Source organism: Mauremys reevesii, linkage group 1 (genome assembly GCF_016161935.1).
Source record: "Mauremys reevesii isolate NIE-2019 linkage group 1, ASM1616193v1, whole genome shotgun sequence".
In the NCBI taxonomy this organism is placed as follows: Eukaryota; Metazoa; Chordata; order Testudines; family Geoemydidae; genus Mauremys; species Mauremys reevesii.
In genome coordinates, this window is record NC_052623.1 from 41,761,877 (window position 1) to 41,774,228 (window position 12,352).

General features: G+C 43.0%; 1 protein-coding gene across 3 annotated transcripts in view; it reads right to left on the bottom strand.

Moving 5' to 3' along the window:
• Nucleotides 1-3,023: 3,023 nt before the first annotated feature.
• SLC35F2 (solute carrier family 35 member F2) overlaps nt 3,024-12,352 on the bottom strand; it is a 38,600-nt gene continuing 29,271 nt past the window's right edge. For all 3 annotated transcript variants that reach the window (XM_039519359.1, XM_039519360.1, XM_039519361.1), the window contains one exon: nt 3,024-4,586. In XM_039519359.1, coding sequence (XP_039375293.1) covers nt 4,362-4,586 — 225 coding nt within the window. In that variant the 3' untranslated portion in view covers nt 3,024-4,361. The remainder of the gene's footprint in view (nt 4,587-12,352) is intronic.

Sequence of the window (12,352 nt, forward strand, 5' to 3'; positions counted from 1 at the left end):
GTACCCCATGGGAGGGGTAAGGAGTGAGGTTGCACTCCAGTCAGGGGCAGGCATTTCTCTGGTGTTTCAGTGTTTTACCTTCCCCCCACCCACTCCCCCCTTGTCCCTCCTGATTGGTTGCTTGACCTTGCCTTGCGATAAGGAGTCTTTAAGTGTGCACTCATGTATACATTCCCACCAGGCCCAGTAACACTTTATCTGTATCCCTTAACTTTTCCCATTGTACCATTGCCCCATCAAGTTGTGGGAAATGCAACACAGTGTCTCTTTGTTCATTGTTCTTCACCATATTAGTATAAAAGTATCAAAAAGTCAAACTCAAAATTCGATCTCAGACTGGCAAACAAGTCTATATACTAACAGGGGTCACCAGCTGGCGCTGATACTCACTCTTACAAGCTCCTTTTCCTTGACGTGTGAGCAAGTATTTAGTCTTGAAAGTAAATGTTATATTGATGTGCTGGTTTGGGGAGTTTTTCTGCTTTTGTTTCTTTAGGAGCTACGGCAAGCAGAAAAGGAGTTTTTCCTATGCTTTTCGCTCTCTGTCTTTAAGAGAGAGAATTCTAGAGACAGAGTTGCTCCCTGGAAACCAGGCATTCAAGTTTGGGCTGAGATCACAGAAAGAAGGGATGGCCCTGCATGATGCTTGTGACCACCACTGAGCTAGGATAGCATGTGTGTAAATAAAACAAGCTTCACTGAGAATATACCCTGACTCCACATAGCTGATTCTTCAACAAATAGGAAGCTCAGCTGCAAGGCCTCAACAGCTGCTTTACTCAGCAAGGGGCGACAGGCTCATCATTCTCCTTTTATATATAGGGAAAGTGAAGTGCAAATAGTAAGGCCAAAAAAAAATATTCTTATTGACTTTTAGACCAAGAAATACACACCCATCACACACCTTAACCACAGGTAAAATCCCTGTGTCATATCCACCACCAGTTAGCTAATTTACCAAATTCTTGCCCATAAAAAGAAGAGTTTTTACAGTAGTGAGTCACAGATTAAATGTGATGAACCCTGTGCTTCATTTTTGCCAGGGCTGAGCCCCGCCACACCTCTAAGCAGTTCATAACCCCTGGGCTTGCTGCATCAGCTATGAATGTAAAAAAATTGCTTGAGCCCTGGCACCCCTTTCATTAGAAATTAAGTACTGGATGAACCCTTAAATTTTATATTGAGTCACTTGGGAATCATGCTGTCATGGACACCTGCCCATGCCTGGCCTAACCCAGTGGGAGTTTTCAAAGCATGGCATAAGAGTTTGTATAAATCAGTGCAAACAGGGCACCCTCAGACTGAGGGGAAATCTCCAGGGGGCTCTAGGAGTTTGATGGAGAGCTTTGCCTGCTCCCAAAGCACAATGGAATACCAGTTGAGTACACCTCACATGCAAGGACTGCTCTGACATGAGGTGAATGAAGCCACATAGCCACAATACCCTCCCCCACCACTCTTCTGAGGAAAGATTTTGGCACACAGGAGCAGACCTTCCTCTCCTTTCATCCCCTCAATGGGAAATATCAGAGAGGAGGATGTGAATATCGGAGCTAACTTACCTTTGTTTTCGCCATTCTCCCAAGCAGCGCAGTCACCGCCTCTTATTATGCCTGTGTCAGTTTCTGATAGACTGCAAGTCAGGTAGCGTTTCTGTGGTAATGACACTTATTAGATGCTAGTGCTGTAGTCTTGTACACCTCTACCCTGATATAGCGTGAGCCGATATAATGCGGGTTCACATACAAGGCGGTAAAGCTCTGACACGCAGCGTGTTAAGGGTTCCGGGCCAGGCCGGGATTCGATAAGGGGCAGAGGGTCTCGGGGGCAGGAGCTGTGGGAGGGCACTTTTGGGGGCCCTGCAGTTCCAGAGTGGCCCGGGGGATTAGCGGGGGGCCGGGAGCAGCCCGCTCTGCTTCCCTTGCCCCGGCTCCAGCCGTGTGGCTTGGGGGAAGGGATCCCCCTGCACTCACCAGCAGTGGTGGAAGTGGAGCAACCCGGCTCCAGCCCGCTCCCCTCCGGCAGCTCCCAGCCACAGCGCTCCGCTTCCCGCCGCAGGTGAGTACGTGGGGCATCCTTTCCCCAACCTCCCTGCACTCACCGGTGAGTGCCTGTCAGGGGCAGGGGGTGGATAGAGGTCGGAGCAGTCAGGGGACAGGGGGATTAGGTAGGGGGTGGGGTCCTGGGGGTGATTAGGGATGGAGGTTTCTGGAGGGGGCTGTCAGGGAACAAGGGGGGGGCAAAGGAAGTTTGATATAACATGGTCTCACCTATAACACGGTGAGATTTTTGTCTCCCAAGGACCGTGTTATATCGGGGTAGAGGTGCACTTTCTTTTCTTTGTTCTATGATTCAGTCACCATTTGGGTAAAGGAGCGCACTGTTCTTTTGTGTGTCCTGCTTTAACTAAAATGGCTGTAAGTAAAGACAATAAAAATGTGCAGTCTTTTCCATGCAGCACTGCATATGGTACATGTCAACACACTATGGAATATGACAAACCATGTTGTTATGATATAAACTCTTAGTTTAGAGAATGGGTTCTCGATGCTCCATCTAGTGCCCACACAAAGTCAATACTAGTACAATATGCCTATGGTATGATCTTAGAGATATAAGGTGGATGAGGTATTATCTTTTATTAGACCAACCGCCTCTGATGAGAGAAGCAAGCTTTGGAAGAGCTCTGTGTTGTTCGAAAGTGTGTCTTTTTCACCAACAGAAGTTGGTCCAATAAAAGATATTACCTCCCCCACCATGTCTCTCTAATATCCTGGAACCAACATGGCTACAACATTGTAACAGTCTGATCTGTAACTAAGGAATTAGGTTCAGTGTTCTGTACCCTTCACCTACGAATCCTGAGTGGTAGTGTTCTGCACTGGTGCAAATGGCAGCACAAGGTGCAAGGCAGCGGAAAATTTGACCCAAATTGTCTCAAAGCATCAGCAGCTCTTCTAATCATTGTCTGCATGGAGTATTCAACGTGAAGGCAATATTGAATACTCACTGTGTACTGAATATTTGTTTTTTGTATAGGTCAGTTGTAATTTATTTGAGCAAAATGGTTTATCCAATTTTCTTTAGAGATCACAAAATAATCACATTGTCATTTGATAACCAGTATATTCTAAAGAGGATCATTTACCATTTAAGACAAAACCTGTTAGTTTAAAAAATAGTTTGATCAGTAAAAATCAATACATACAGTCTTTAACAGAAAGTGAAATTCCAACAGGCAAAAACAGAGTGAGAGCCAGATCTTCAGCTGGTACCCACTGACACAGCTTCAGTGGAACTATGCAAATTTACACCTACAAGTCTGGCCATAGAATGTCTAAACAATCTCAAAACCTCACTTTCATGTAGTGACAGATCAGTTTTAATCACAGATTAGAAATGGGAAAAAAATGGCACAAATAAAGACAAATGAATTACAAGTCTAGCAAAAGTACTTAACATTTTGGAGAGCCAGACATTTTTGTTACAAAGAATGAACTGACGTGGGGCACCAGCAGCATCCCCACCCATGTTCACTTAGCTGCATCTTCCCTTTTTAAAAAAAAATTTAAAAAACGTGGACTGCCAATTTTACACGTGGCTCCAGTGAAGGAATGAGTCCTACATCACTTGGTAGATGTACCTAGGTATTATGAGAGAGAGAGAGTGAGAGAGTGAGAAGGGGGATGAGGAATATCTTTTATTGGCCCAGTTTCTGTTAGTGGAAGGCACAAGCTTTCAAGCTTCACACAGGGCTTCCTTCCTGAGACCTGAGGAAGCTTGTCCTTTCCACTAATGGAAGCTGGTGCAATAAAAGATATCTCACCCACCTTGTGTGTTTCATCTCCTGGGACCAACACAGCTACAACACTGCAAACATATGTGTTATGGCATGTAGAGCTAGATCTTGCAAGGTGCTGAGGGCCTCTTGAAGTGCTGAGTGCTCTCAAATCCCACTCATTTCAATGGGAGCAGAGGACACTCCTTTAGCACCTTGCAGGATTGGGCCCTTAATAATTAACACACAACAAAGGATTTTTGCTCCTGCTAGTGACCTGAGAGCTAGCTTTGGCTTCATCTTTATAAAGTATTTGCTCTTAAATTAATCAAACTTTCTGAACATAAGGTTCTGTCACTTCCCAGAGGCTTCCAAATATTTTTCTATTTCACTTTAAGGGACAGATCTTCACTTGGATTAGATTAATTGATTGAGGATCTGGCCTTATCAGCTAAGTGTCTATCCAGTGTACTAAAACAAATGCAGCATGATGTACACCTTTGGCAACAGAGCAGTTCTCCATATTGATATTGAGGAATAAATTTGGCAGTACAAAAGCTTCTTTTAAAATGCTGCTAGTTTTCTAACCCGTGTTCACCCGCACATTTTCTTCTTTAGTAAGCTGTACGGTAGCAGCCAGAGTTTCCTGGTGGTTCTCCTCAATTTTTAGTCCAAGGTTATCAAACCCAATGCTGGCTGGTTGTGGCAGACTGGTTGTGGCTTCTTCTGCAGTTCGAGTTGGAGTAGAACAGTACAAAATGAAGCCCACCATAATGACACCAAAGGACAGGAGGTAGAGACCTGAAAACTGACAAGGATATGGGAAGGGGAAGGGAAATAGATGTGGGTTAGTAATCCTGTCTTATGATTGTGCCTTGCAGCAAGAGCATCACTTACAGCTACACTTCCTTTATGTCTCAATATTTAGAGTGCATCCATCACCATAGTATATGGGGCCCAAAAAACAAAACTCAGCAGCTTAGTCCACTGTCAGACTCAGACTACCTTAATGTCCTTCTCCACTTCCCCTTCTTAACACTGGTATACAGGGAATTATTTTCCTAAGTTTAGACACCCATCTTGACAGATGTGACCAAGGATAACATGGTTCTAGATATGGTGATGGCAAGGAGTAATTTTTTATGCAAGTGAACACTAATGTAATGTACCACTGAGTGTTTTCAATTTTAAGTGCAACATGGCCAAATTCTGTGATGGATTTGCTCCAGACTTTCACCTCTGAGAAAGAATTTGTCCCTGTTGTTGGAATTCTGCAAGTCACTAGATCAGTAGGTGCGTTGTACGTCACTTTTAACCATTTGATGGGCTATATACATGTTATTACTGGGCCAAACCGGTTTTCCTGTCTCCTGATATACACCAGTTTAACTTCACAGAAGTTATACCAGTGTAAAGAGATAACAGACTACTAGGTGGATCCAGCAAACAGGATTTGGTCCATTATTATCATCCAGTAAACTGTTAACATTCTAAAAAAGGAAGGATTATTACAAACCATCTTGATAGGAAAATAAGAGTCCACTTAAAGTGTTGACTTTATAAAATTGGATTTAAAATGTAAAAGGGTCAAATTAACCTCAGCTGGGAACAGTTTGTCAGCAGACACAAAAAGCTACAGATTTTCTTCCCAACACCATAATTACTGAAGCAGCTGGATGACTGAAATCAAAATATCCCTGCTCAAAACTAGCTCCCCAGTAATAATACAGGCATAATATTCTTTTGATGCCTGATCCTGCTGTCAGTAGAAAGATTCTCATAGTTTCAACTCGTGCAGGATTGTTCCCTACGTCTTTGTTATATGCTTATTGTCTTATGGCTGAGATTTTCAATTATGTCTTATGATTATTGTCTAAAGGATACCATAAATTCTGGGGGAGATTTGTATTGTTTGATTTCTCTGTTAACACTTGCACTGACAGTTCTGGTGTCACGAGGATTCTATTCCTGAATACAATTAATGTTGACAAAGTCAGTGTTGAAAATTATTTTCAGCTGAATCAGAATTCAGTATAGCAACCCAGCTATAAACAAGTTCAGTTGCTTGGTGTATTGGCATTAATACTAGCTAGAACTTTCCAAACACTGTCATCAATTTTGAGGAAAACAAGTAACTCTTCACAGTCACAAAATGAAGGAAAAATTGGGACTTCAGACTCAAGCCCCTTTGATAGTTGAGCACTTTGAAGGGCACCATATAATACTGCACGTGGAGAGATGAGCTGGCTCAGAATGGACAGGGGCATTAGGTTAATGTGGTCACGCAGGTACAACTGAAGTTGAACTACTAAGAAAGGATAAATAGCTGCTACAATTCCAACTCTTCTTCATCTTCTAAATTTAAGGATTTCAGAAATTATGTAAATTGGGCCAGATTCTGCTCAGTTAAACTGATGTTAATCTGAAGTAACTCTTAGCTGTAATGGAGTTACTCCAGGGTTACAAAAGTTTAAACTGAAGACAGAATTTTGCCTGTGGATGTCTAAATTGTATTTATTGGTTCCCATGAAGAGGGTCTGTTTTCACAGAGCCTTTGATTTATGTCCATAGTTATCTTATAAACAGGCAGCTAAATTCTCAGGCACACAGACGCAGCAAAGCAGAGTGTACTGGTGTCCATAATCTCTAATAAGCATTCTCATGCACGGCTTCCCCTGCTATGCCCCACCTAAAAGGATTATTCTTCTTAGGATCTGTGGCTAAGACTTTCAAAGTGACATCTGGGGGCGTGACTTTCAGAAAATGCTGAGCACTCAGCCCTGAAACTCAGACCCTTTTTGGGGTGCAGCCAAAACTTGAGGTACACAGAATAGTCACCTTTGAAAGTCTTATCTTAGGTACAGAGCCATTGCCAGGTCAGAGGGAGACACACAGCCATAAACATGAAGATCATACCTGTACCCACCCAGGAATGCCTCTGCCTTTCAAGGAGGGGTTGTAAGACAGTTTCTTCAGGGCTTTAAAAGGAGATAATGAGAACAATGATTTTACCCTCTTCCTTGCACTTTCACTGCTGAACATGGGATTTCTGGACACACAGCACCTGCTGTGATTTGGAATAAGACAGACAACTCTTATCTCCAATCTGCACTGTGGATTTCTGTGGCATAACCTTGTACCATGCATGAAACTCCTACAGTCATTGATAGAAGGCCTGAGTGCATAATGTACAACAGACAGCTACAATATGGACTGGAGAAAGTTCTGACCACTGAATAGCTTGCAGCTGTGGCAAGGCACCTTCTCAGTCTCCCCAGCCTCCACTGCTTTCAGCCCTAGCAAGAGAGGCTTGAGTAATTCAGTCCTCCTTAGGGCACAGGGAAAGTCCATTCCTTCTCTCCCCCAGTCCTTTTTAGCTTATTTTTCTCCATTGTGGGAGGGAATGCAGCCTCTCCTCCTGGTGAGGCTCGCTGTCTTGCTGCTCCTAACCTCCTAGCAGCAGCAGGACTCTTTTTTTTTTTTTCTCTCTTCTCTTCTCTCCTCCCTTCCTTCCCCACAGGGGAGGGTTTGAAAAGGTCTCAGGCAGCCCTTAGTTGGAATCAGCTGATCCTAATTAACCTCAGGTAGCTCCCTCTCAGCTGATTCTAATTGATACTTTGGTAACTCCTTCTCAGCTGAACCTGATTGACCTGTAGTTACCCCTCCTCAGTTGATAGGGAGGAGGGCCTTTTAACCCTCTGAGACTGATTTCTAACCCCCCTCCACCTTGCAGCTGTCTGTCCTGAGTTTATCACACAGCATAGGAACTGCATGTAAGCAAAAGGGGTGATTGGAGTCCATTTGTATGTACCCACAAAACGACTGCTGAAACTTACATTAATCCTATAATTAGAGATGATGGTTCCCTAAGCTTTCCAATCATATTTATGTTTTACCTAATTGTTGCACTGATTTCTTATACTGACATCAATTATTCCAGAATATTTACCAGTCACTTTAATGTAATTTCTTTTCAATAGGATACTACCAACTGCTCTTGGGGCAGTCTCCCTCTAGAGGTTCCAGCTTCCTCCTAACCTGTCCCCCTCTCTTCTTCACATTAGTCCATTCAATCAACTTAGCACAAAATGAGTCATTCAGCCCTTAAACTCTGGTGTGCAGACTTCCTTTGTCTCCCTATCATTTTCTTAGGCCATGTAATACACTACTAAATTAAGTCAACCTAACTTACGTCAGCATACAGCCGCCGCAGTAATTTCTTTAATTGTGCGTGCCTACACTTTGCTCATATCAGCAGTGCGCATCCTCTACAGGATCGCTTGACTCAGTTGTGCTGTCAGTGGGGAGCATTGTGGGATGGCTTCTGAAAGCCAGTAACAGTTGACCTAAGTAGCATAGTGTCTACACTGACGTTACATTGACCTTAGCTCTATGCCTCTTGTGGTGGTGGCATAGCAAGGTGGTTATGTCAGCAGGAGCAACATTTAAGTGTAGACACTTCCATAGTTAGGTCATCATAAGCTGCTCTGAATCAACTCAACTCTGTTGTGTAGACCAAGCCTTAGAGGTAGCTGGGCATGGTGCTGCCATCCCTACACTCTCCCAAACCTTTCTGCTTCCCCAGCATGCTCCATTTTCCTTCCTTTATATCTGGGCTTGTTTTCCTTTATTGGTCCCAGCTGTGGTGCATGCCTCCATGATTGGCAATTCCAGCACCTGTACTAGGGTGTGGTCAGCCTGGTCACCTATAAGCCAAGAAAAGTATCCTCCCACTTCTGCCTATGCTTAGTATGGGATTTGCACCACAGACACACAACCATTTTAGAGAGGCAGGCAACTCAACTTTTTAGAGATGAGTAATTAGGAAAATTAAAAGTGGATTTTCTGATACATAAGTTACTCTAACCACTAGAGCATGTGCTTGAGAATAAGGTATGTATCTTAGACACCAAGGCAGAGATACTTTTCCTGAAATAATAGAATAAAGGCTAAATCCTGGCTCTGAGTACAGGGAGCGTGCAAGGAGGAGGAAGCTCCATCATAGTCCAAGCACTGTGGCTGGAGCCATTCTCCCTGTGTGTAAATCTCAATGCCTGCACAGATAGCACAGCATTAGTTAGCTAGACGGATGGCTGCGGAAGTTGAGAGGAGAGCACTAAAGCAGCATTTGTCAAAAGCTACAGCCAGCATCCCTCCAGCACCGCCCTACTAGCTCTGTGGGGAGAGGTGTAAGGCCAGGGCTAAACTCCCACCCTGCTTCCACAAACGCCTCCTGAAGCGTTCCATGCTAAGACTACTGCTGGCTGGCCTCCTTCACTTATGCTCTGAAGGCCAATCTGAATCTGTGTAGACAAAGGCAGTCTTTACAGTGACAGTGATGGGAATCAGACTGGGCCCTAATAACAGGCGCAGCCACACCATGTTTGCTTCCTGCACTGGGGCAGGAAAGGGTCTTCCATCCTCCTTCCCTCCTATAGGCAGAGACATGTAATTTAACCCTTCTGGTACACACTGGACTGGGTTCAATTTCTAGCTCTGTCACAGACGTTCCTATGTGACATTAGGCAACTTATTTCACTTCTCTGGCCTTCAGATTCTCTATCTGTAAAATGATGATCAAAATCCTTCCTGACCTCGCAGGGATGGTGTGGGGCTAAATGTTTGGGAGAGTGCTCGGATACGATGGGGATGGGGCCAGATAAGTATGGGGGGGTGGGATTAAAGTAGACAGAAATGCTGCTCAGTAATCCGGTGTCACTAGAACTCATTTGGGTTGAACTCATTAAACTTGGGGGTGGAGAGAAATGTGTGGCACTGACTGCAGCGTCTTCCCTTTGGAACTGAAACAGAAAGGGGGTTATTCATCACGCACAAAGTAAGCCATTGTTCCATTCTTTGACACCTTTTGCCTTGGTAGTTTCACAGCTCCAGTGTGTTTTACGCCTCACACTGGTGAAGAAATAAACTGAGTTTTCTCACATTGTTTTGCTTGCCCTCCTCTAGCTGCTTTGAGAGGAGAGATTTTGTTTCCCCTTCCACCAGGACACCCTCAGCTTGTCTTTTATATGTGGAACAGGGCTGAGTTCAGAGGACTAAAAGCCTCACTCAAGAACAAGTATTTATTTATGTTCAGTTTTTACTCTGTTCTATTCAGTCAGGCTTTGTTGCACCAATTTAAATCACACAGAAACTAATTTTCGTTAAATCTGCACAATTTTTGTGTTTAGACAAGGCACCATCCACTACCAAGTCTAAAGTCTGCTATCAAAGTGATTGGTAATCCGGTAACTCCACCTAGTGCCCAGATTTGCAACAGACTCTTTCCTAGACATTTATACAACAGAAGCAAGGGCAGAAAATATTTGTGGCAAGCAAACTCCCTCCCTGCTCAGTCTTTGGAGAGCTCTTGGGGTTTTGGTTTGTTTGATATTTGGCATTGTATTTCAGATCTCAGCTGCAGCTGCATGTAAGACAATGACAGAAGGGGTGAAAATGTAATTCTGAAAGGGAGGGATGGCCATATGAAGGCCCCTGTGGGCCTCATCCAGTTAGGGGCCAAGTATCCTAATTCCTATTGATTCCAGTGGTAGGCAAGGGCTTACAGCGCCACACAGGAATAGGAATGGGAACTTCCTCCACCCCAGATGCCATTCTGTGATGAGCTTATTCCAAGTGGCAATAATGACAAAGGTTAACAAAACCATCATGTACTAGACGACCACAAACAGGAACCCCTGGGGTTAGCAGAAATCAGAAAAGTATAGTAGAATAAAGGCACCCTGTGGCATAAAGCTAAGATGAAGAAAGAGATACTCTAACTTCACCTGCAATAGCCTCTGAGGGGCCTTATATGAAATATCATTTAGTGACTAGAGAAAAACTGTTCTTCTTCAGTAAGAGTTGAGTGGTTCCTTGCATTTTTTGTAGTATATTCAATTCCCTATACCTTTATAATCCATGAAACATCATTCCTGGTGTCTTTGCGCAACAGCAAAGGAAAGATAACATAACTTTGCTGCTCCTGTTAAATATGCAAAAATTGTGTGTAGTTACCTAGTTCTCCCCTTAGACCTGCTTGTAACTGTAGATACTGCATTAGTATTGCTCCATTCTCTTGCTGTCTCCCCTTGGCTGTTTTAAATTACTTATAGAAGCGCTCTGATTGTGGAGTTGTCATTCTCCAGACAATTTCATTCATAGATCATTCATAGTGCAATCCAGAGTATGTTACTGCTCCTTTTGCCCAGGAAAAATGTATCATGGTTTCAAACATCACTTGCTTTGTGAAGACACTAGCAAAGAATTAATTTAACCTTCAATAAATTAGTCCTTGCCATCTCCTCCACTTCCTATCGTGTCCTTCACTCTTATTTTTATATTTGCCTGAAATTCTCTTATAACTTACCTCCAACGCCTTCTGAAATTCACCTTTTTTTTAATTGGCTGGTACCAGATGCTTCAGAAAGAGATGCAAGAAACTCTGCAGCGGGCAATTATGGGACAATCTGCCTCTAGGGAAAGCTTCCTCCCAACATCCAAAGTAAGAAGTTGTCTTAAAGCCTCATGCTTCAGGGTTTATATATGTCCCTTCCAAAATGTTTACTTATCTTTAAAAAATATTTACTATTAGCCATATAAATGTCTAATCCCTTCTTGAATTATGCCATTAGCTGTTTGGTGCCAAAACACATCATTGATAGGTGACTTAGAAATGGATGCAGTAACTGAGCTGCCTGTTACAATGCACAGTGCAGACATTTTCAGTTTCTCATATTTACTTAATTTTTTTAAATGAACACTGTTGAGTAAGTTAGATCCAAAATGTATTAATGCTCAAAACTGTTGTAATCTAGTGAGGAATGTCAATTGCTAAATATCTCTTCAAAAGGAAACTCTAGCCATTGTGTGTGCTTCACTCTACAATACTTCTGCTCTTATGCTTCAGAACCAAAATAAACGGTCCTTCACCTTTAGAACCAAATTTGATATAAAAGCTTCTGAATTCTGTATGGCTGAGGGCAAGTGACCTCCTGGAGTAATACAGCTAAGCCTCTTAAGCAAAGTTCTCAAGCTTCTCACTAAGCTTTTCCATCCACTGAGAGGGTCAATGATTAAAAAGATGATAGTGAGCTCAGAATGACTCTGGGTACAAAGGATCAGTTAAAGTGGAAGGGTTGGTTTTAACAGGACCACACAGCTACAACAGAATGCTAAAGAAACAAATCTTACAGAAGCAGTTCCATAGAATGCCCTAGTCAGAGTGTAGAACAGATACATTTGTCTTCATTCTGTTCAGAGCTACAACTGCATAGGCTTGATTCTTCTCTCACAGATGTCTCTGGTAACTAATTAAACATGCAGAAAACATTTACTTTTGAGATCAGTCCAAGCCATTGCTTCAGATGTAGACATGCTTGAACTTTTGGATCTGAACTTTTTAATAGCCTTTGAGGGCTGACCAGATCTGAACACTCCCAAAGTTAAGGTGATTCAAAATACGGATTAAGAAAAGAACTCTGGGACTAGGATGAATCACTAATTTATTTACAGTTTCTTGCGCTGATTGCAAGACTTTCTGAGGGTTTTGCAATGCTCTTTAGCAACTTAATCCAG